At 52.0% G+C, this 24,896-nt stretch overlaps 1 protein-coding gene across 3 annotated transcripts in view; it reads left to right on the plus strand.

The window, feature by feature from the left end:
• The window catches only part of LOC138769708 (ephrin type-B receptor 2), a 125,393-nt gene that overhangs the window by 16,215 nt on the left and 84,282 nt on the right, over window positions 1-24,896 (plus strand). Inside the window, exon 1 of one of the 3 annotated variants that reach the window (XM_069948334.1) lies at window positions 22,371-22,435. The exons of 1 other annotated variant lie outside the window; for it this stretch is intronic. In XM_069948334.1, coding sequence (XP_069804435.1) covers window positions 22,393-22,435 — 43 coding nt within the window. In that variant the 5' untranslated portion in view covers window positions 22,371-22,392. Of the gene's footprint in view, window positions 1-22,370; window positions 22,453-24,896 lie in introns of those variants that run through there. One more of the 3 variants, XM_069948338.1, reaches the window with a different exon arrangement.

The following is a 24,896-nucleotide window of genomic DNA, read 5'->3' on the forward strand; positions in this document are numbered from 1 at the left end:
GCTTAACACTGCATAGTTGTCTTTGCTTGTTTCAAGAAAGAGTTCTTGGGTTGCCATTTTTTGTGTCCCTGTCAGGGGGACATGCCTAAAGCCAGGCCCTGGCTTAACTTTTCCAGAGACTCTTCAGCTAACTTCCTCTCACACTGAAGACTAGGTTAAGACTGACTTCTTCCTTACACCAAGAATTAACTCCTCCTACAGGGGCTATGCTAACCCTCCTGTGAGTGGTGGGGCTGAGTGTGTGTCTGAGAGAGAGAAGATAGGACAGAGTAGCACTTGCACCTCTGACTGGTCAATATATAACATGTGACACAAAATAGTTAACCCTCCAACTCCTTCAGCTGTGCATAGTACAAGAGAAATAAAACAGTAGTGACACCTAGACACAACAAAACACCATCTCCCACTTGTGTTAACCTGAGTTACTTACTGCCATAGACAGCACCCTGTGCTGGGGCACCACATTTACACCATAAGGACCCCTTTTTTATTTTGCCCAGATACCCCCCTTAAGAGTGCTGTCACACTGGTTGGCAGCTGCATGGCAGCCTCCGATTCACTAGATCTCAGTAAATCTAGCGTGGGCAGTGGCGTAACTACCAGGGTCGCAGCGGTCGCCACTGCGACCTGGCCCGCCACAATTGGGGGGCTCGCGAGGCCCCCCCATCAACCACTCTTGTGCCCGCAAGCATTGTTTTACTTGCGGTCACAAGAGGCCGACTCTGTCTGCCCCCGGCTGATGCGCGGCTGCCGGGGTAGTCGCGTCCTATCCCCAGCAATGCGCGCATCATAGAGTTCCCTGTGGCTGTGACTTCCTGCACAGGGAGCGTCTCTAACGTGCGCTCCCTGTGCAGGAAGTCACAGCCACAGGGATCTCTGAGATGCGCGTGCTGCCGGGGATAGGACGCGACACCCCCGGCAGCTGCGCATGAGCCAGGGGCAGACGGAGTCTAAAGGAGAGGACCGACGGGGGAGCGGGTTAGGTGAGTTGTGTGTGTTTTTTTTTTATTTGCCTGCAGGGGCCATCTATAGGAGGGGGGGGGGGTTGGGGGGGGTTTGAGGGGGGCCATCTATAAGAGGAGAGGGGGTTTGAGGGGGGCCATCTTTAGGAGAAGGAAGGGGGGTTTGAGGGGGGCCATATGACTGGATGAGGGGATAGTGATCTGTGTACAATGGATGTTATTCAGTAGCAGCGGTGTGGTTAGTCAGTATGTGGTGTTATTCAGTAGCAGCAGTGGTGTTAGTATGTGGTGGTGGTGGTATTAGTAGCAGCGTTTGTGTTAGTCAGTAAGTGGCGGTGTTAGTCAGTATGTGGTGGTGTTACTCAGTATGTGGTAGTGTTAGTCAGTAGCAGCGGTGGTGTTAGCCAGTATGTGGTGGAATTATTTGTTACTTGTTATCTGGTACTGTGTTTTTTATTGGTCTTGGTATACAGGATTTGGTCAGTAACAATATGGTGGTGATGGTAGTGGTTGTGGTGTGGCGGTAATATTTTCTCTTCCTTTATGCTGGTGTTATTGGTAATATCTGTCTTGGTGTGTGTGTGTGTATATATATATATATATATATATATATATATATATATATATATATACACTCACCGGCCACTTTATTAGGTACACCATGCTAGTAACGGGTTGGACCCCCTTTTGCCTTCAGAACTGCCCCAATTCTTGGTGGCATAGATACAACAAGGTGCTAGAAGCTTCCTCAGAGATTTTGGTCCATATTGACATGATGACATCACACAGTTGCCGCAGATTTGTCGGCTGCACATCCATGATGCCAATCTCCCGTTCCACCACATCCCAAAAATGCTCTATTGGATTGAGATCTGGTGACTGTGGAGGCCATTGGAGTACAGTGACCTCATTGTCATGTTCAAGAAACCAGTCTGAGATGATTCTAGCTGTATGACATGGCGCATTATCCTGCTGAAAGTAGCCATCAGATGTTGGGTACATTGTGGTCATAAAGGGATGGACATGGTCAGCAACAATACTCAGGTAGGCTGTGGCGTTGCAACCATGCTCAATTGGTACCAAGGGGCCCAAAGAGTGCCAAGAAAATATTCCCCACACGACATGACATGACACCACCACCACCAGCCTGAACCGTTGATACAAGGCAGGATGGATCCATGCTTTCATGTTGTTGACGCCAAATTCTGACCCTACCATCCGAATGTCGCAGCAGAAATCGAGACTCATCAGACCAGGCAACGTTTTTTCCAATCTTCTACTGTCCAATTTCGATGAGCTTGTGCAAATTGTAGCCTCAGTTTCCTGTTCTTAGCTGAGCGGAGTGGCACCCGGTGTGGTCTTCTGCTGCTGTAGCCCATCTGCCTCAAAGTTGGAGGTACTGTGCGGTCAGAGATGCTCTTCTGCCTACCTTGGTTGTAACGGTTGGCTATTTGAGTCACTGTTGCCTTTCTATCAGCTCAAACCAGTCTGCCCATTCTCCTCTGACCTCTGGCATCAACAAGGCATTTCCGCCCACAGAACTGCCGCTCAATGGATGTTTTTTCTTTTTCGGACCATTCTCTGTAAACCCTAGAGATGGTTGTGCGTGAAAATCCCAGTAGATCAGCAGTTTCTGAAATACTCAGACCAGCCCTTCTGGCACCAACAACCATGCCACGTTCAAAGGCCCTCACATCACCTTTCTTCCCCATACTGATGCTCGGTTTGAACTGCAGGAGATTGTCTTGACCATGTCTACATGCCTAAATGCACTGAGTTGCCGCCATGTGATTGGCTGATTAGAAATTAAGTGGTAACGTGCAGTTGGCCAGGTGTACCTAATAAAGTGGCCGGTGAGTGTGTGTATATATATATATATATATATATATATATATATATATATATATAGATAGATAGATAGATACCAATAGCATTACTTGGTCGTGAAGGGGGGGGGGGGGGGCGGGCACGTTGATCTCTCGCACCAGGGCCCAGGAGAAATTAGCTATGCCCCTGAGTGTGGGCAAGGTGGCTCGGATTTAACTAAGATCTATATGTGATTTATATAAAGGACGGGGAGGAGTAATCTATATGAAGGACGGGGGAGGAGTGATCTATATGAAGGACGGGGGAGGAGTAATCTATATGAAGCATGGGGGAGGAGTGATCTATATGAAGCATGGGGGAGGAGTAATCTATATGAAGCATAGGGGAGGAGTGATCTATATGAAGGACGGGGGAGGAGTGATCTATATGAAGCATGGGGGAGGAGTAATCTATATGAAGCATGGGGGAGGAGTGATCTATATGAAGGACGGGGGAGGAGTGATTTATATGAAGGACGGGGGAGAAGTGATTTATATGAAGGACGGGGGAGAAGTGATTTATATGAAGGACGGGGGAGGAGTGATCTATATGAAGGACGGGGGAGGAGTAATCTATATGAAGGACGGGGGAGGAGTAATCTATATGAAGGACGGGGGAGGAGTGATCTATATGAAGCATGGGGGAGGAGTGATCTATATGAAGCATGGGGGAGGAGTGATCTATATGACGCATGGGGGAGAAGTGATCTATATGAAGGACGGGGGAGGAGTGATCTATATGAAGGACGGGGGAGGAGTGATCTATATGAAGGACGGGGGAGGAGTGATTTATGTGAAGGACGGGGGAGGAGTGATTTATATGAAGGACGGGGGAGGAGTGATCTATATGAAGGACGGGGGAGGAGTGATCTATATGAAGGACGGGGGAGGAGTGATCTATGTGAAGGACGGGGGAGGAGTGATCTATGTGAAGGACGGGGGAGGAGTGATCTATGTGAAGGACGGGGGAGGAGTGATCTATGTGAAGGACGGGGGAGGAGTGATCTATGTGAAGGACAGGGGAGGAGTGATCTATGTGAAGGACGGGGGAGGAGTGATCTATATGAAGGACGGGGGAGGAGTGATCTATATGAAGGACGGGGGAGGAGTGATCTATATGAAGGACGGGGGAGGAGTGATCTATATGAAGGACGGGGGAGGAGTGATTTATATGAATTACGCGGGAGAAGTGATCTATAGGTAGCAAACAAAAAAAAAAAGTAGCTGTTCTAAAAATTGCTGCAAACATTCATCCAGCATAACTCCAGTAATGTGTCACTATATGTAGGGTACCTGAAATGGTAGGGTTGGGGGCCCCTAACTGCTGGGGCTGGGACATGGCCCATATCCAATCCCTCCATCCTTCCTTTCATATTTGATTTTTTTCAAAATTTATTGTTGAATTTGATATTGAAATGAACCTATGACGGAGCCCCGTCCCACAAAGACTCGTGTGTGGCGCCTTCTCTTTGGGTTGTAGGCCAAAGGTGCCAGCATCAGTCGCTGCCACCCAGCAGTCATATTCTATTCACATAGCGGCAGTGTCCTCCATTTCATCATACAAAATGGCTGCCCTGATTCCATGAAAGTGAGAGAATTTCTCAGGCTCTTCGAGAGAAGAAAATGTTCAAAGAAAGAGAGCGTCCAGCAAATCCCCCTAATCCTCCAAGAATCTGAGTCATTGTCCTCGCCCATCTGCCAGGCGACATCTTCGCTGCTTCAGCCCCAAAACAAGCAAACACCATTCAGGGGATTAGAGGGGATGAGAAGCGGGAAAAGGCCCCAGAGTGTCAGCAGCCATTTCCAGCTCCTGGGGGGCGATGGGGAGACCCCTGGGGTGCGGGTGTCATAGAATGATGAGCAACAGATCTGCCCTAATACAGGACTGTGTGTGTCAGTGTAGTTGTGTGTATATAGGACTGTGTAGGGTGTGTCAGTGTAGTTGTGTGTATAGAACTTTGTGTGTGTGTGTAGGACTGTGTGTATAAGATTGTATGTAGTGTGTGTTTATAGGACTGTGTGTAGTGTATGTGTGTATAGGACTGTATGTATTTAGTGTGTGTATAGGACTGTATGTATTGTGTGTGTGTGTGTGTATATATATATATATAGGTCTGTATGTAGTGTGTGTGTATAGGACTGTATGTAGTGTGTGTGTGTATAGGACTGTATGTAGTGTGTGTATGTGTATATATAGGACTGTGTGTAGTCAGTGTGTTTGTGTATAGGGCTGTGTGTAGTGTTTGTGTGTATAGGACTGTATGTAGTGTGCGTGTATATAGGACTATGTTGTGTGTGTCAGTGTAGTTGTGTGTATAGGACTATGTGTAGTGTGTGTATAGGACTGTATGTAGTGTGTGTCAGTGTAGTTATGTGTATAGGACTGTATGTAGTGTGTGTGATTGTAGTTGTGTATAGGAATGTGTGTAGTGAGTGTGTTTGTGTATAGGACTGTGTGTGTAGTGTGTGTGTGTGTGTATAGGACTATGTAGTGTGTGTATAGGACTGTATGTAGTGTGCGTGTATATAGGACTATGTTGTGTGTGTCAGTGTAGTTGTGTGTATAGGACTATGTGTAGTGTGTGTATAGGACTATGTAGTGTGTGTCAGTGTAGTTATGTGTATAGGACTGTATGTAGTGTGTGATTGTACTTATGTGTATAGGACTGTGTGTAGTGAGTGTGTTTGTGTATAGGACTGTGTGTGTAGTGTGTGTGTGTGTGTGTATAGGACTATGTAGTGTGTGTCAGTGTAGTTATGTGTATAGGACTGTGTGTAGTGAGTGTGTTTGTGTATAGGACTGTGTGTGTAGTGTGTGTGTGTGTGTATAGGACTATGTAGTGTGTGTATAGGACTGTATGTAGTGTGCGTGTATATAGGACTATGTTGTGTGTGTCAGTGTAGTTGTGTGTATAGGACTATGTGTAGTGTGTGTGATTGTACTTATGTGTATAGGACTGTGTGTAGTGAGTGTGTTTGTGTATAGGACTGTGTGTGTAGTGTGTGTGTGTGTGTATAGGACTATGTAGTGTGTGTCAGTGTAGTTATATGTATAGGACTTTGTGTAGTGAGTGTGTGTGTATATGTGAATAGCTGCTGAATGATGTAATAACATATATGGCTCTGTAGGCGAGCGCTGATTATCTGGATTCAGGACTGAAATCACAAGGGGACGGTATAAATTGCAGCACATCGCACTGTGGATAGTTTACAGGAGCCACAAGGCCGCCAGCCTCCTCCCTGCTCACCAGGGCTCCAAACAATTCACCCCCTCAGTGTAGGGGGGCTCAACTATCCAGGCCACACTACAGGCCCTACCCCTCAGGCCACCACTGCTTGATGGCCTCTCCTCAAGATATGAAGATCGGCTGGTCAGGGGATCTATGTGACAAACAGGGCTGGAAGCAGCTGGCTCTGCTCACTACATTGGGGCTCTACTCAACTGGAGCCAAACAAAAGTAACCAGGCAGAGGTGATACCTGGAGGAGAGGAGAAGGAGGTCATACCTGGAGGAGGGGGGAGGAGGTGATACCTGGAGGAGAGGAGAAGGAGGTGATACCTGGAGGAGGGGAGGAAGAGGTGATACCTGGAGGAGAGGAGAAGGAGGTCATACCTGGAGGAGGGGGGAGGAGGTGATACCTGGAGGAGAGGAGAAGGAGGTGATACCTGGAGGAGGGGAGGAAGAGGTGATACCTGGAGGAGAGGAGAAGGAGGTGATACCTGGAGGTGGAGGAGGGGGGGGAGAGGTGATACCTGGAGGAGAGGAGAAGGAGGTGATACCTGGAGGAGGGAGGAGGAGGTGATACCTGGAGGAGAGGAGAAGGAGGTCATACCTGGAGGAGAGGAGAAGGAGGTGATACCTGGAGGAGAGGAGAAGGAGGTGATACCTGGAGGAGGGGGGAGGAAGAGGTGATACCTGGAGGAGAGGAGAAGGAGGTGATACCTGGAGGTGGAGGAGGGGGGGGAGAGGTGATACCTGGAGGAGAGGAGAAGGAGGTGATACCTGGAGGAGGGAGGAGGAGGTGATACCTGGAGGAGAGGAGAAGGAGGTCATACCTGGAGGAGAGGAGAAGGAGGTGATACCTGGAGGAGGGGGAAGGAAGAGGTAATACCTGGAGGAGGGGAGGAAGAGGTGATACCTGGAGGAGGGGGAAGGAAGAGGTAATACCTGGAGGAGAGGAGAAGGAGGTCATACCTGGAGGAGAGGAGAAGGAGGTGATACCTGGAGGAGAGGAGAAGGAGGTGATACCTGGAGGAGGGGGGAGGAAGAGGTGATACCTGGAGGAGAGGAGAAGGAGGTGATACCTGGAGGAGAGGAGAAAGAGGTGATACCTGGAGGAGGGAGAAGGAGGTGATACCTGGAGGAGGGGGGAGGAAGAGGTGATACCTGGAGGAGAGGAGAAGGAGGTGATACCTGGAGGAGGGGAGGAAGAGGTGATACCTGGAGGAAAGGGGGGAGGAAGAGGTGATACCTGGAGGAGGGGGGAGGAAGAGGTGATACCTGGAGGAGAGGAGAAGGAGGTGATACCTGGAGGAGAGGAGAAGGAGGTGATACCTGGAGGAGAGGAGAAGGAGGTGATACCTGGAGGAGGGGGGAGGAAGAGGTGATACCTGGAGGAGAGGAGAAGGAGGTGATACCTGGAGGAGGGGGGAGGAAGAGGTGATACCTGGAGGAGAGGAGAAGGAGGTGATACCTGGAGAAGAGGAGAAGGAGGTGATACCTGGAGGAGGGGGGAGGAAGAGGTGATACCTGGAGGAGAGGAGGAAGAGGTGATACCTGGAGAAGGGGGGAGGAAGAGGTGATACCTGGAGGAGAGGAGGAAGAGGTGATACCTGGAAGAGGAGGGGAGGGGAGAGGTGATACCTGGAGGAGAGGAGAAGGAGGTGATACCTGGAGGAGGGGAGAAAGAGGTGATACCTGGAGGAGGGGGAGGAAGAGGTGATACCTGGAGGAGAGAAGAAGGAGGTGAAGCCTGGAGGAGAGGAGAAGGAGGTGACACCTGGAGGAGGGGGAGGAAGAGGTGATACCTGGAGGAGAGGAGAAGGAGGTGATACCTGGAGAAGGGGGGAGGAAGAGGTGATACCGAGAGAAGGGGGGAGGAAGGGATGATACCTGGAGGAGGGGGGAGGAAGAGGTGATACCTGGAGGAGGGGGAGGAAGAGGTGATACCTGGAGGAGGGGGGAGGAAGAGGTGATACCTGGAGGAGGGGGGAGGAAGAGGTGATACCTGGAGGAGGGGGGAGGAAGAGGTGATACCTGGAGGAGGGGAGAAGGAGGTGATACCTGGAGGAGAGGAGAAGGAGGTGATACCTGGAGGAGGGGGAGGAAGAGGTGATACCTGGAGGAAGGGGAAGGAAGAGGTGATACCTGGAGAAGGCGGGAGGAAGAGGTGATACCTGGAGGAGGGGGGAGGAAGAGGTGATACCTGGAGGAAGGGGAAGGAAGAGGTGATACCTGGAGAAGGCGGGAGGAAGAGGTGATACCTGGAGGAAGGGGAAGGAAGAGGTGATACCTGGAGGAGGGGATGTTGCTTGAACAGAAGACGAGAGGGCACTTGAAGGGCAATGGAGTGATGCCCCGAGGCATGGTAAAGCTAGTATGGGCGGCTCACTGCATTTAGATTTGGACAGCTCCCACTGGCCTCCATACATGGATTCTCAGGGTACTACAGACAACAAGACCCTCGTGTCTCTTCTATACCCAGGATGACATGTTTATGGTAAACGTCTGGCTGCTGAGGAGCCATAAATCCCATTGAGTGATTCCATTGTAACCACATAATCCCCACACACTGAGGTCCCCTGACCCCGGGTGGTGGATCTGCTGCCTTCTGCTTGTGTGAGGAGCTGACCATAAGTAATAGATGCCACCCAGAGAGTGATCTGGGGATTACAGCATTGCTTCGGGGATTGTGTTTCTTACTTTTTGATCCTGAGCCCTTTGACCCTAAAGGTCCCCAAGGATGCGAACCCCAGAAACAATTGAACCAACATTATTATTTCATGGTATATATATTAATATTAGTGGACTGATTTGTTATATTATATGGGAACTGTATGGCAATATTAGGCAAACTCTTCAAAGGAGTATCTTTTGGATGTGTCATACTATATTATTTGGGGCATCATATTGTATGGTGGTAATCATGAGAGACATTGGATCAAAATGGCAAATGAAAGCTCAGCTGTGCTGTGTGTGTTGCAGATAAACCCATTTTCTATAAAGCCAGCCATAGTACAAACACTTAAAATGTGTAAGTAGGACTAGGTCAGAGGCATGGAAATAAACCATAGGTGCCCAAGCAGATGTGGGAACCAACCGACCCATTCATAAGTGGAGAAATATGAGGAGGAACCAAGAAACTGTCCTGAAGTGGGGGGAGAAGGAGAAAGTACGAGTGGACTGTCCTGAAGTGGGGGAGGAGAATGTACCAGTGGGCTTTCCTGAAGTGAGGGAGAAGAAGGTGCCAGGGTACTGTCCTCAAGTGGGGGAGAAGGAGGTACCAGTGGACTGTCCTCAAGTGGGGGAGAAGGAGGTACCAGTGGACTGTCCTCAAGTGGGGGAGAAGGAGAAGGTACCAGTGGACTGTCCTCAAGTGGGGGAGAAGGAGAAGGTACCAGTGGGCTGTCCTCAAGTGGGAAAGAAGGAGAAGGTACCAGTGGACTGTCCTCAAGTGGGGGAGAAGGAGAAGGTACCAGTGGACTGTCCTCAAGTGGGGAAGAAGGAGAAGGTACCAGTGGACTGTCCTCAAGTGGGGGAGAAGGAGAAGGAGATGGTACCAGTGGACTGTTGTCAAGTGTGTGAGAAGGAGGAGGTACCAGTGGACTGTCCTGAAGTGAGGGAGAAGGTTCCAGGCTACTGTCCTCAAGTGTGGGAGGAGGTACCAGTGGACTGTCCTCAAGTGGGGGAGAAGGAGGTACCAGTGGACTGTCCTCAAGTGGGGGAGAAGGAGAAGGTACCAGTGGACTGTACTCAAGTGGGGGAGAAGGATAAGGTACCAGTGGACTCTACTCAAGTGGGGGAGAAGGAGGAGGTACCAGTGGAGTGTCCTAAAGTGAACTGATAGTTACTGAGAAAGAGGACCAATGAGCCATAAGTAGGGAAGGAAGAACCAATGAACCACAAGTAGGGGAGCAGGAGGCAGAACCAATGAACCGCGAGTAGTGGAGCAGGGGAAGCAACCATTGAACTGCCAGTAAGCAAGAGAGGACCAATGAATCATGAGTAGGAAAGCTGGAGGAGAAACCAATGAATCACTAGTAGAGGAGAAATAGCCGAATAACTGCAAGTGGAGGCACAGGAGGAACAAGTGAACTGATAGTTACTGAGAAAGGAGATGGTACCAATGAACTGTCCACTGGAGAAGAAGGAATGGTACCAATGAGCTGTCCACTGGAGAAGAAGGAATGGTACCAATGAGCTGTCCACTGGAGAAGAAGGAATGGTAACAATGAACTGTCCGTTGGAGAAGAAGGAATGGCAACAATGAACTGTCCGCTGGAGAAGAAGGAATGGGAACAATGAACTGTCCACTGAAGAAGAAGAAGGAATGGGAACAATGAACTGTCCGCTAGAGAAGAAGGAATGGGAACAATGAACTGTCCGCTGGAGAAGAAGGAATGGGAACAATGAACTGTCCGCTGGAGAAGAAAGAATGAGAACAATGAACTGTCCGCTAGAGAAGAAGGAATGGGAACAATGAACTGTCCGCTGGAGAAGAAGGAATGGGAACAATGAACTGTCCGCTGGAGAAGAAAGAATGGGAACAATGAACTGTCCGCTGGAAAAGAAGGAATGGGAACAATGAGAAGGCCGACACCAATAAGTTGTCCACTGGAGAAGAAGGCCGACACGAATGAGCTGTCTGCTGGAGGAGAAGGTCGACACCAATAAACTGTCCACTGGGGAAGAACAACACCAATGGGCTATGCGCTGGAGGAGAAGGCCGAGACCAATGAGTTGTCCGCTGGAGAATAAGGCTGACACCAATGAGCTGTCTGCTATAGAAGAAGGCTGACACCAATAAACTGTCTGCTGGAGAAGAACCCAACCGTTGAACTGTCTGCTGGAGAAGAAGGCCTATACCAATGAGCTGTCCGCTGAAAATGAAGGCTGACACCAATGAGCTGTCCACTGGAGAAGAAGGACCAAACCAATGTGCTGTCTGCTGGAGAAGAAGGCCGACACCAATGAACTGTCTGCTGGAGAAGAAAGAATGGGAACAATGAACTATTTGTTGGAGAAGGCTGACCCCAATAAGCTGTCCGCTGGAGGAGAAGGCCGACACCAATAAACTGTCTGCTGGAGGAGAAGGCCAACACCAATGAGCTGTCCCCTGGAGGAGAAGGCTGACACCAATGACCTGTCCTTTGGAGAAGGTGACACCAATGAGCTGTGTGCTGAAAGGGAAGGCCAACACCAATGAGCTGTCTGCTGGAGGAGAAGGCTGACAATAATGAGCTGTCTACTGGAGGAGAAGGCCGACACCAATGAGCTGTCTGCTGGAGGAGAAGGCCGACACAAATGAGCTGTCCCCTGGAGGAGAAGGCCCACACCAATGAGCTGTCCGCTGGAGGAGAAGGCCAACACCAATGAGCTGTCCACTGGAGGAGAAGGCCGACACCAATGAGCTGTCCACTGGAGGAGAAGGCCGACACCAATGAGCTGTCCGCTGGAGAAGGTGACACCAATGAGCTGTCCGCTGGAGGAGAAGGCCAACACCAATGAGCTGTCCGCTGGAGGAGAAGGCCAACACCAATGAGCTGTCCGCTGGAGAAGGTGACACCAATGAGCTGTCCGCTGGAGGAGAAGGCCAACACCAATGAGCTGTCCGCTGGAAAAGAACAACACCAGTAAATCTTGATCGGTGAACAGGAGAGAGAACCAAGAAATCATTGCTAGTGGAACAGGAGAGGAACCCAATGATCCACTAGTGAGTGTGCAGGTGGGGCAACGTATGAACCACCATTAGGGGAACAGGAAAGAAAACCATACAACTGTCCACTGGAGAAGGAGAGATACTGGTGAAACATCAGCGGGGAGCAGGAGAAGAAATCGATGAGCCGCCTGCGGGTATAACAGAAAATAAATGTTTTACAAAGGTTATTTGAGCCCCCTAGGCCTGAGAGCCCCCCTCACCATGATGCTGAGAGACAGGAGCGGATACACAGAGGAGGAGCCCCCCTGCCTCGCTGTAATGTCTGTATAGGTAATGTATATATGAGTATAGAGCAAGCATTGCAGTTCTTTCTATGGTGACACACTGCACAGACTGATAGGGTTAGACACTGTTCAGACTGAGTCTTCCATTGGAGGGATAGGCTGGGAGGGTTTCCTGAATGTTTTAATCGGACAGACCTGCACTGACACACTGTAACAACTGCGCTGTGTTTAGTTCAGAGTGTGTGGATGGATCATTAAACAGGACTGTGTGGATGGATCAGTATACAGGACTGAGGGATCGGTATACAGGACTGTGTGGATGGATCAGTATACAGGACTGAGGGATCGGTGTACAGGACTGTGTGGATGGATCAGTATACAGGACTGAGTGATCAGTATAGAGGACTGAGTGATCAGTATACAGGACTGAGTGATCAGTATAGAGGACTGAGTGATCAGTATACAGGACTGAGTGATCGGTATAGAGGACTGAGTGATCGTATAGAGGACTGAGTGATCGGTATAGAGGACTGAGTGATCGGTATAGAGGACTGAGTGATCGGTATAGAGGACTGAGTGATCGGTATAGAGGACTGAGTGATCGGTATAGAGGACTGAGTGATCGGTATAGAGGACTGAGTGATCGGTATAGATGACTGAGTGATCGGTATAGAGGACTGAGTGATCGTATAGAGGACTGAGTGATCGGTATAGAGGACTGAGTGATCGGTATAGAGGACTGAGTGATCGGTATAGAGGACTGAGTGATCGGTATAGAGGACTGAGTGATCGGTATAGAGGACTGAGTGATCGGTATAGAGGACTGAGTGATCGGTATAGAGGACTGAGTGATCGGTATAGAGGACTGAGTGATCGGTATAGAGGACTGAGTGATCGGTATAGAGGACTGAGTGATCGTATAGAGGACTGAGTGATCGGTATAGAGGACTGAGTGATCGGTATAGAGGACTGAGTGATCGGTATAGAGGACTGAGTGATCGGTATAGAGGACTGAGTGATCGGTATAGAGGACTGAGTGATCGGTATAGAGGACTGAGTGATCGGTATAGAGGACTGTGAGGGGTCGGTATAGATGACTGAGTGATCGGTATAGAGGACTGAGTGATCGGTATACAGGACTGTGAGGGGTCGGTATAGATGACTGAGTGATCGGTATAGAGGACTGAGTGATCGTATAGAGGACTGAGTGATCGTATAGAGGACTGAGTGATCGGTATAGAGGACTGAGTGATCGGTATAGAGGACTGAGTGATCGGTATAGAGGACTGAGGGATCGGTATACAGGACTGAGTGGTCGGTATACAGGACTGAGTGATCGGTATACAGGACTGTGAGGGGTCGGTATACAGGACTGTGAGGGGTCGGTATACAGGACTGAGGGGTCGGTATACAGGACTGAGGGGTCGGTATACAGGACTGAGGGGTCGGTATACAGGACTGAGGGGTCGGTATACAGGACTGAGGGGTCGGTATACAGGACTGAGGGGTCGGTATACAGATCTACACACTGTAATGAAGAAGCATCAGGATGAGCTCCGGGCGGTGAATGATCGGGGTGCAGCGCTCTGTGAGGCCGCTAGGTGGCAGCACATACCGGCTGCTCGGTGCTGGATGGAGGCAGCAGGAGCCATTGTTCCCGCGGTGACCTCTGTGCTGGGGGTCGCGCCCGGGGGCCACTAACCATGTTCCATCCTGTGAGAGGATCCGCACAATGCGGCTCCGGCCAGAAGCTTCTGCATTGTCCGCGGCCATTGTGTGAGGGAAAGTGCTGGATGCTGCTGAGCCCGGCCATTGCCACCACAGCACACACAGCCGTGTATCCAAGCCTGCCCTGTGTGATACTACCTTATAGAATGTGTATCCAAGCCTGCCCTGTGTGATACTATCTGCCGTGTATCCAAGCCTGTCCTGTGTGATACTACCTGATAGAATGTGTATCCAAGCCTGCCCTGTGTGATACTACCTGATAGAATGTGTATCCAAGCCTGCCCTGTGTGATACTACCTGACGTGTATCCAAGCCTGTCCTGTGTGATACTATCTGCCGTGTATCCAAGCCTGCCCTGTGTGATACTACCTCATATAATGTGTATCCAAGCCTGTCCTGTGTGATACTATCTGCCGTGTATCCAAGCCTGCCCTGTGTGATACTACCTGATGTGTATCCAAGCCTTCCCTGTGTGATACTACCTGATGTGTATCCAAGCCTGCCCTGTGTGATACTACCTGATGTGTAACCAAGCCTGCCCTGTGTGATACTACGTGATATAATGTGTATCCAAGCCTGTCCTGTGTGATACTATCTGCCGTGTATCCAAGCCTGCCCTGTGTGATACTACCTGATGTGTATCCAAGCCTGTCCTGTGTGATACTACCTGATAGAATGTGTATCCAAGCCTGTCCTGTGTGATACTGCCTGATGTGTATCCAAGCCTGCCCTGTGTGATACTGCCTGATGTGTATCCAAGCCTGCCCTGTGTGATACTACTTGATAGAATGTGTATCTAAGCCTGCCCTGTGTGATACTATCTGCTCTGTAGCTAAGCCTGTCCTGTGTGATACTATCTGTCAGAATGTGTATCTAAGCCTGTTCTGTGTGATACTATCTGCTGTCTATCTAAGTCTGTTCTGTGTGATACTATCTGCTGTGTATCTAAGCCTATTCTGTGTGATACAATCTGCTGGTTATCTAAGCCTGTGCTGTGTGATACAATCTGCTGTGTATCTAAGCCTGTGCTGTGTGATACAACCTGCTGTGTATCTAAGCCTGTGCTGTGTGATACAGTCTGCTGCGTATCTAAGCCTGTGCTGTGTGATACAATCTGCTGTGTATCTAAGCCTATGCTGTGTGAGAAGGCCTCCATGTTCTGTGATGATAGGTGGGATGATGACTATGAGGGGTTAACCCCCTCGGTTCTGGATCCCCGGGGTGTGAGCCGCCGCCGTCCTGATCTTATCGCGGCCGTTCTGGAGCCGCAGAACTTATCATTCCTGTATTTCCGGAATTTTATAATCTGCAGCTTCTTATTACGCTCCAGTGATCTCTGCTCCATGCTGTCAGCGGGGCCCCAAGTATGTGGGGGCCACAGGGCCAGATATGGGGAGATAGGGGCCACAGGGCCAGATATGGGAGGCCAGGGGCCACAGGGCCAGATATGGGAGGCCAGGGGCCACAGGGCCAGATATGGGGAGATAGGGGCCACAGGGCCAGATATGGGAGGCCAGGGGCCACAGGGCCAGATATGGGAGGCCAGGGGCCACAGGGCCAGATATGGGATATAGGGGCCACAGGGCCAGATATGGGGAGATAGGGGCCACAGGGCCAGATATGGGAGGCCAGGGGCCACAGGGCCAGATATGGGATATAGGGGCCACAGGGCCAGATATGGGGAGATAGGGGCCCACAGGGCCAGATATGGGAGGCCAGGGGCCACAGGGCCAGATATGGGATATAGGGGCCACAGGGCCAGATATGGGGAGATAGGGGCCACAGGGCCAGATATGGGAGGCCAGGGGCCACAAGGCCAGATATGGGATATAGGGGCCACAGGGCCAGATATGGGGAGATAGGGGCCACAGGGCCAGGTAGGGGGGGCCACAGGGCCAGATATGAGAGGCCAGGGGCCACAGGGCCAGATATGGGAGGCCAGGGGCCACAGGGCCAGATATGAGAGGCCAGGGGCCACAGGGCCAGGTATGGGAGTTAGGGGCCACAGGGCCAGATATGGGAGATAGGGGCCACAGGGCCAGATATGGGAGATAGGGGCCACAGGGCCATGTATGGGAGATAGGGGCCACAGGGCCAGATATGGGAGATAGGGGCCACAGGGCAAGATATGGAAGATAGGGGCCACAGGGCCAGATATGGGAGATAGGGGCCACAGGGCCAGATATGGGAGATAGGGGCCACAGGGCCAGATATGGGAGATAGGGGCCACAGGGCCAGATATGGGAGATAGGGGCCACAGGGCCAGATATGGGAGATAGGGGCCACAGGGCAAGATATGGGAGATAGGGGCCACAGGGCCAGATATGGGAGATAGGGGCCACAGGGCAAGATATGGAAGATAGGGGCCACAGGGCAAGATATGGAAGATAGGGGCCACAGGGCCAGATATGGGAGATAGGGGCCACAGGGCCAGATATGGGAGATAGGGGCCACAGGGCCAGATATGGGAGATAGGGGCCACAGGGCCAGATATGGGAGATAGGGGCCACAGGGCAAGATATGGGAGATAGGGGCCACAGGGCCAGATATGGGAGATAGGGGCCACAGGGCAAGATATGGGAGATAGGGGCCACAGGGCCAGATATGTGAGATAGGGGCCACAGGGCAAGATATGGGAGATAGGGGCCACAGGGCCAGATATGGAAGATAGAGGCCAGGAGCCAGGGGCCCCTGAGCAGCTGTGAGGGCCAAATCCTGAGCAGCCAGAATACTCACCTGCTCCCCACTACTGTCTGTGGTCAGGACGGACCAGCATCTTCATCCCTGACCACATACAGCCGGGGGGGGGAGCATCCTGACACCAGCAGCAGCAGCACAGGTGCAGGGACACCTATCATTGGACACACCCCTGTACAGTAAGCAGCAATCTATATATACGGCTGCTCACTGCCTCTGGCCCTGCACAGTTCATGTACTTGGTGGGCGCTGTAAGCTTCTGCTATGTGTATAGTTTATGTAGGCTGCCATAGACACTGTGTACAGAGCAGGGACCCTAGTATTTGGACAGGTGTCCCCGCTCCTATACAGTAAATGTGTGTGTGTGTGTGTGTGTGTGTGTATATATATATTAGGGCTGGGCGATATTGACCTAAATCAATATCGCGGTTTATCGCACATGTAGCCGCGGTAACGATAATTCAACGATAATTATGACACGCCCCTTTTTGCAAACCACACCCACTTGCCGTGCCAAACTGACGACATTTTGATTAAAAAAAATAAAAAAGAACTCACTGAGCAGCAACCCGTGGTTAGTCTATTATCATTATTATTAGTCATTATTAGGGGACCTGGACATGTATATACAGGTATACAGCCTCTACAGGATGTGTATACACTGGGGGTCACATAGGGATTGTTGTGTATGACTATACGGGGGTGGGAGGGGGGGTGTCTAGGGGTGTATTACTATACAGGAGGTACATAGGGATGGGGGTACGGGTCTATACATGGGAGTGCATATGGATAGAGATGTATGACTATACAGGGGGGGATAGGGGATGTATGACTATACAGGGGGGGCATAGGGATAAGGGTGTATGACTATACAGGAGGTACATAGGGATAGGAGTGTATGACTATACAGGGGGGGCACATAGGGATAGGGGTGTATGACTATACAGGGGGGGCATAGGGATAGGGGTGTATGACTATACAGGAGGTACATAGGGATGGGGGTACGGGTCTATACATGGGAGTGCATATGGATAGAGATGTATGACTATACAGGGGGGGGGATAGGGATAGGGGTGTATGACTATACAGGGGGGGCATAGGGATAGGGGTGTATGACTATACAGGAGGTACATAGGGATGGGGGTACGGGTCTATACATGGGAGTGCATATGGATAGAGATGTATGACTATACAGGGGGGGGGATAGGGATAGGGGTGTATGACTATACAGGGGGGGGGGGATAGGGATAGGGGTGTATGACTATACAGGGGGGGGGATAGGGATAGGGGTGTATGACTATACAGGGGGGGGGGATAGGGATAGGGGTGTATGACTATACAGGGGGGGACGGATTGGGGTGTATGACTATACAGGGGGGGACGGATTGGGGTGTATGACTATACAGGGGGGGACGGATTGGGGTGTATGACTATACAGGGGGGGACGGATTGGGGTGTATGACTATATAGGGGGGGACGGATTGGGGTGTATGACTATATAGGGGTGTATTACTGTACAGGGAGCACAGGGAGGTGTATGCTGGGACCTGTAGTCCCCTCAGTACAGGGCTGTAACATAGGAGGAATAATGGGCTGCAGCAGGCAGGATGCCACACACAGCAATGTCTCCTATAACTTAACCTGCCTGCTGCAGCCCATTATTCCTCCTATGTTACAGTCCTGTACTGTACTACAGGAAAGCCGCCACCAAGTGCTGCTGTGACATGGCCGCGTCCCTGCACACACAGGACAACATGTGCAGCGCTCGCCGGCCGGGTGTGTGTGTGTGTGTGTCCCGGACCAGTCCGATCCGATCGCCCCCACACCCGGCCGGCGCGGCCATGTCACAGCAGCACTTGGCGGCGGCTTTCCTGTAGTCACCTCAGTGTGCAGGGACGCCGGACCGGACGGGTGGTGGGCGCTTTGGCAGGACAGGTGCGGTGGGACGGAGCCTCGGACCGGACGGGTGGGTAGGGCGGACAGGTGCGCGGACCGGACGGGCGGTCGCTTGGGGAGGGGGGAGCATTCTCACCTGGACCCTGCTGCTGCTCCTCCACCTCCCGCTGATACCAGCGCTAGTGCCGGGCCGCTCGTGTGTGTGCGGGGGGCACTGACAGGACGGGCGCAGGGACACAGAAATACAAAAATACCGCAAATACCGTCCTGGCCAAGTTGAAGTCGGTTAACCGACGCCAGTGACGGTATCGGTATTTTTGCGGTATACCGCCCAGCCCTAATATATATATATATATATATATATATATATATATATATATATATAAATATATAATGTATGTTGCTTCTCATTCGTATACTCCTTGGACAGTATATACCTCTGCTCTGTATATAGCTTCCATAGTTCCCTAGCATAGGGCGCCTCTATGCTATACATTGCCCCCTCCGCTCTGAGGGTGTTAGCGCCCCCTACCTGCAGCCTCTCCTATAGAGCCCAGAGTGAGAGGTGAGGACTGGAGGCCCCAGTCATCTCTGCAGGTCGGCCTCTTCTTCTCCATACAATAAATGCCAAAGAGAAGGGTCCCCGGGGGCCGTCTGGGTGTCAGGCTGGTGCTGGGGGGGGCTGTATGATGAAGGTGGGGGGGGGCTGTATAATGAAGGGGGGGGCTGTATGATGAAGGGGGGGGCTGTATGATGAAAGGCCGGGGGGGCTGTATGAGGAAGGGGGGGGCTGTATGATGATGAAGGGGGGGCTGTATGATGAAGGGGGGGGCTGTATGATGAAAGGCCGGGGGGGGGCTGTATGATGAATGGGGGGGCTGTATGATGAAAGGCCGGGGGGGGGGGGCGTTGTATGATGAAAGGCGGGGGGCTGTATGATGAAAGGCCGGGGGGGGGGCGGGTTTTGTGTGCCTGACACGTGCTGCAGAGAAGGATGAGTGATGACTCTCCGGGGGGGGGGGGGGGGGGGCTGTATGATGAAAGGCGGGGGGGCTGTATGATGAAACACTGGGGGGCGGGGGGGCTGTATGATGAAGGGGGGGGGCTGTATGATGAAGGTAGGGGGGCTGTATGATGAAAGGCCGGGGGGGGAGCTGTATGATGAAAGGCGGGGGGGGCTGTATGATGAAAGGCCGGGGGGGGGGGCGCTGTATGATGAAAGGCGGGGGGGGCTGTATGATGAAAGGCCGGGGGGGGGGGGGAGGCTGTATGACGAAAGGCGGGGGGGGGGGCTGTAGGACGACAGGTGGGGGGGGCTGTATGATGAAAGGCGGGGGGGGGGGCTGTATGACGAAAGGCGGGGGGGGGCTCTATGATGAAACACCGGGGGGGGCTGTATGATGAAAGGCGGGGGGGCTGTATGATGAAAAACCGGGGGGCGGGGGGGGCTGTATGATGAAAGGCCGGGGGGGGGCTGTATGATGAAAGGCGGGGGGGGGCTGTATGATGAAAGGCCGGGGGGGGGGGCTGTATGATGAAAGGCCGGGGGGGGGGCTGTAGGACGAAAGGTGGGGGGGGCTGTATGACGAAAGGCGGGGGGGGGGGGCTGTAGGACGAAAGGTGGGGGGGGGTGTATGTTGAAAGGCGGGGGGGGGGGGGCTGTATGACGAAAGGCGGGGGGGGGGGCTGTATGATGAAACACCGGGGGGGGGGCTGTATGATGAAAGGCGGGGGGGCTGTATGATGAAAAACCGGGGGGCTGTATGATGAAAGGCCGGGGGGGGGCTGTATGATGAAAGGCGGGGGGGGGCTGTATGATGAAAGGCGGGGGGGGGGGCTGTATGATGAAAGGCCGGGGGGGCTGTATGATGAAAGGCCGGGGGGGGGCTGTATGATGAAAGGCGGGGGGGGGCTGTATGATGAAAGGCCGGGGGGGGGGGGCTGTATGATGAAAGGCCGGGGGGGGGGGGGCTGTATGATGAAAGGCCGGGGGGCGGGGGGGCTGTATGATGAAAGGCCGGGGGGGGGGGGCTGTATGATGAAAGGCCGGGGGGGCGCTGTATGATGAAACACCGGGGGGCGGGGGGGCTGTATGATGAAACACCGGGGGGCGGGGGGGCTGTATGATGAAACACCGGGGGGCGGGGGGGCTGTATGATGAAACACCGGGGGGCGGGGGGGCTGTATGATGGGAGGCGGGGGGGCTGTGTGCCTGACACGTGCTGCAGAGGAGGATGAGTGATGACTCTCCAGGAAGGGGGGGGGACACATGGAGCGACCAATACTAGTCAGGACCCCTGTGCCGTATACTATAGGGGTCATATGTCCATCTGTATACAGTGTGAACAAGAGCTGACACACAACTCACCATCATCATCCTCCTCCTCCCCATCAGCTGAGGGATCCTGCGGGGCGGACACCATAACTTCCGGCTATTCTCACACACTGCGGGGGAAGCCGATCCGCACTCTTCATCCTCTGGAAATAGAGGGATGTTCTGCAGCTCTGCAGAGTATTACATAGCGCTCCTGTATATAGGGGTCTATACGCACCATAACCCATCATCATAATGAGAGTAACTGTATCCTTTCCCCACAGGGGCACCCCGACATCACAGTGACTGTAACATACCCACAGGGGCACCCTGACATCACAGTGACTGTAACATACCCACAGGGGCACCCTGACATCACAGTGACTGTAACATACCCACAGGGGCCCCCCGACATAACAGTGACTGTAACATACCCACAGGGGCACCCCGACATCACAGTGACTGTAACATACCCACAGAGGCACCCCGACATCACAGTGACTGTAACATACCCACAGGAGCGGCCCAACATCGCAGTGACTGTAACATACCCACAGGGGCACCCCGACATCACAGTGACTGTAACATACCCACAGGGGCCCCCCGACATAACAGTGACTGTAACATACCCACAGGGGCACCCCGACATCACAGTGACTGTAACATACCCACAGGGGCACCCCGACATCACAGTGACTGTAACATACCCACAGAGGCACCCCGACATCACAGTGACTGTAACATACCCACAGAGGCACCCCGACATCACAGTGACTGTAACATACCCACAGAGGCACCCCGACATCACAGTGACTGTAACATACCCACAGGAGCGGCCCAACATCGCAGTGACTGTAACATACCCACAGGGGCACCCCGACATCACAGTGACTGTAACATACCCACAGGGGCACCCCGACATCACAGTGACTGTAACATACCCACAGGGGCACCCCGACATCACAGTGACTGTAACATACCCACAGGAGCGGCCCAACATCGCAGTGACTGTAACATACCCACAGGGGCGCCCCGACATCACAGTGACTGTAACATACCCACAGAGGCACCCTGACATCACAGTGACTGTAACATACCCACAGGGGCACCCCGACATCACAGTGACTGTAACATACCCACAGGGGCGCCCCGACATCGCAGTGACTGTAACATACACACAGAGGCACCCCGACATCACAGTGACTGTAACATACCCACAGGGGCACCCCGACATAACAGTGACTGTAACATACCCACAGGGGCACCCCGACATAACAGTGACTGTAACATACCCACAGGGGCACCCCGACATCGCAGTGACTGTAACATACCCACAGGGGCACCCCGACATCGCAGTGACTGTAACATACCCACAGGGGCGCCCCAACATCACAGTGACTGTAACATACCCACAGAGGCACCCCGACATCGCAGTGACTGTAACATACCCACAGGGGCGCCCCAACATCACAGTGACTGTAACATACCCACAGAGGCACCCCGACATCGCAGTGACTGTAACATACCCACAGGGGCACCCCGACATCACAGTGACTGTAACATACCCACAGGGGCACCCCGACATCGCAGTGACTGTACCATCAGGGAGGTGACAGACTATGAGGCAGCTGTATCACACCTGCTGCAGAGGAGACCTCGCCCCTAGCAACCAATCAGATTCCAGCTTTCAGTTTACTGACATCTTTTTAATACTGAGAGCGGGAATCTTGTTGCTATGGACGACGCCTCCTCTGTGTGAGGTGTAAGATGGCTGCCCTGAAGTGTCAGCTCCTCAGGCGAGGGAGAGCAGGTGCCGCACCACATCCTGTATGTAGGGGACTGCTACAGCCTGGGGTGCAGTGTAGTATATCGGGGTGCAGTAGTATATGGGGGTGCAGTGTAGTATATGGGGGTGCAGTGTAGTATATCGGGGTGCAGTAGTATATGGGGGTGCAGTGTAGTATATCGGGGTGCAGTAGTATATGGGGGTGCAGTGTAGTATATGGGGGTGCAGTGTAGTATATCGGGGTGCAGTAGTATATGGGGGTGCAGTGTAGTATATGGGGGTGCAGTGTAGTATATCGGGGTGCAGTAGTATAGGGGGGTGCAGTGTAGTATATGGGGGTGCAGTGTAGTATATCGGGGTGCAGTAGTATATGGGGGTGCAGTGTAGTATATCGGGGTGCAGTGTAGGGAGGATAGTGTAGTATAGGGAGGATAGTGTAGTATATCGGGGTGCAGTAGTATATGGGGGTGCAGTGTAGTATATGGGGGTGCAGTGTAGTATATGGGGGTGCAGTATAGGGAGGATAGTGTAGTTTATGGGGGTGCAGTATAGGGAGGATAGTGTAGTATATGGGGGTGCAGTGTAGGGAGGATACTGTAGTATATGGGGGTGCAGTGTAGTATATGGGGGTGCAGTGTAGTATATGGGGGTGCAGTATAGGGAGGATAGTGTAGTATATGGGGGTGCAGTGTAGGGAGGATAGTGTAGTATATGGGGGTGCAGTATAGGGAGGATAGTGTAGTATATGGGGGTGCAGTGTAGTATATGGGGGTGCAGTGTAGTATATGGGGAGCAGTATAGGGAGGATAGTGTAGTATATGGGAGTGCAGTGGAGTATATGGGGGCACAGTGTAGTATATGGGGGTGCAGTGTAGTATTTTATGGGGGTGCAGTGTAGTATATGGGGTGCAGTATAGGGAGGATAGTGCAGTATATGGGGGTGCAGTATAGGGAGGATAGTGTAGTATATGGGGGTGCAGTGTAGTATATGGGGGTGCAGTATAGGGAGGATAGTGTAGTATATGGGGGTGCAGTGTAGTATATGGGGGTGCAGTATAGGGAGGATAGTGTAGTATATGGGGGTGCAGTATAAGGAGGATAGTGTAGTATATGGGGGTGCAGTATAGGGAGGATAGTGTAGTATATGGATGGGGGTGCAGTGTAGGGAGGATAGTGTAGTATATGGGGGTGCAGTATAGGGAGGATAGTGTAGTATATAGGGGTGCAGTGTAGTATATGGGGGTGCAGTGTAGTATATGGGGGTGCAGTGTAGTATATGGGGGTGCAGTATAGGGAGGATAGTGTAGTATATGGGGGTGCAGTATAGGGAGGATAGTGTAGTATATGGGGGTGCAGTGTAGTATATGGGGGTGCAGTGTAGTATATGGGGAGCAGTATAGGGAGGATAGTGTAGTATATGGGAGTGCAGTGGAGTATATGGGGGCACAGTGTAGTATATGGGGGTGCAGTGTAGTATTTTATGGGGGTGCAGTGTAGTATATGGGGTGCAGTATAGGGAGGATAGTGCAGTATATGGGGGTGCAGTATAGGGAGGATAGTGTAGTATATGGGGTGCAGTGTAGTATATGGGGGTGCAGTATAGGGAGGATAGTGTAGTATATGGGGGTGCAGTATAAGGAGGATAGTGTAGTATATGGGGGTGCAGTATAGGGAGGATATTGTAGTATATGGGGGTGCAGTATAGGTAGCATAGTGTAGTATATGGGGGTGTAGTGTAGGGAGGATAGTGTAGTATATCGGAGTGCAGTGTAGTATATGGGGGTGCAGTATAGGGAGGATAGTGTAGTATATCGGGGTGCAGTGTAGTATTTGGGGGTGCACTATAGGGAGGATAGTGTAGTATATGGGGGTGCAGTGTAGTATATGGGGGTGCAGTATAGGGAGGATAGTGTATTATATGGGGGTGCAGTGTACGGAGGATAGTGTAGTATATGGGGGTGCAGTATAAGGAGGATAGTGTAGTATATGGGGGTGCAGTATAGGGAGGATAGTGTTGTATATGGGGGTGCAGTGTAGTATATGGGGGTGCAGTGTAGGGAGGATAGTGTAGTATATGGGGGTGCAGTATAGGGAGGATAGTGTATTATATTGGGGGTGCAGTGTATGATATGGGGAGTGCAGTGTATGATATTGGGATGCAGTGTATGATATCTGGGTTGCAGTGTATGATATTGGGGAGTGCAGTGTATGGTATTGGGGGTGCAGTGCTTGATATTGGGGTGTGCAGTGCTTCATATTAGGGGTGCAGTGTATGATATGGGGGGTGCAGTGTATGGTATGGGGGTCCCTCGCCCTCCCCATTGCTTTCTATTCTGTGATTCGGGGGGTTGGGGGGGCAGTGTATGATATTGGGGGTACAGTGTATTATAATGGGGGTGCAGTGTATTATATTGGGGGTGCAGTGTATGATATTGGGGGGTGCAGTGTATGGTATGGGGGTCGCTCGCCCTCCCTATTGCTTTCT

This window comes from Dendropsophus ebraccatus, chromosome 12 (assembly GCF_027789765.1).
Source record: "Dendropsophus ebraccatus isolate aDenEbr1 chromosome 12, aDenEbr1.pat, whole genome shotgun sequence".
NCBI lineage: Eukaryota > Metazoa > Chordata > Amphibia > Anura > Hylidae > Dendropsophus > Dendropsophus ebraccatus.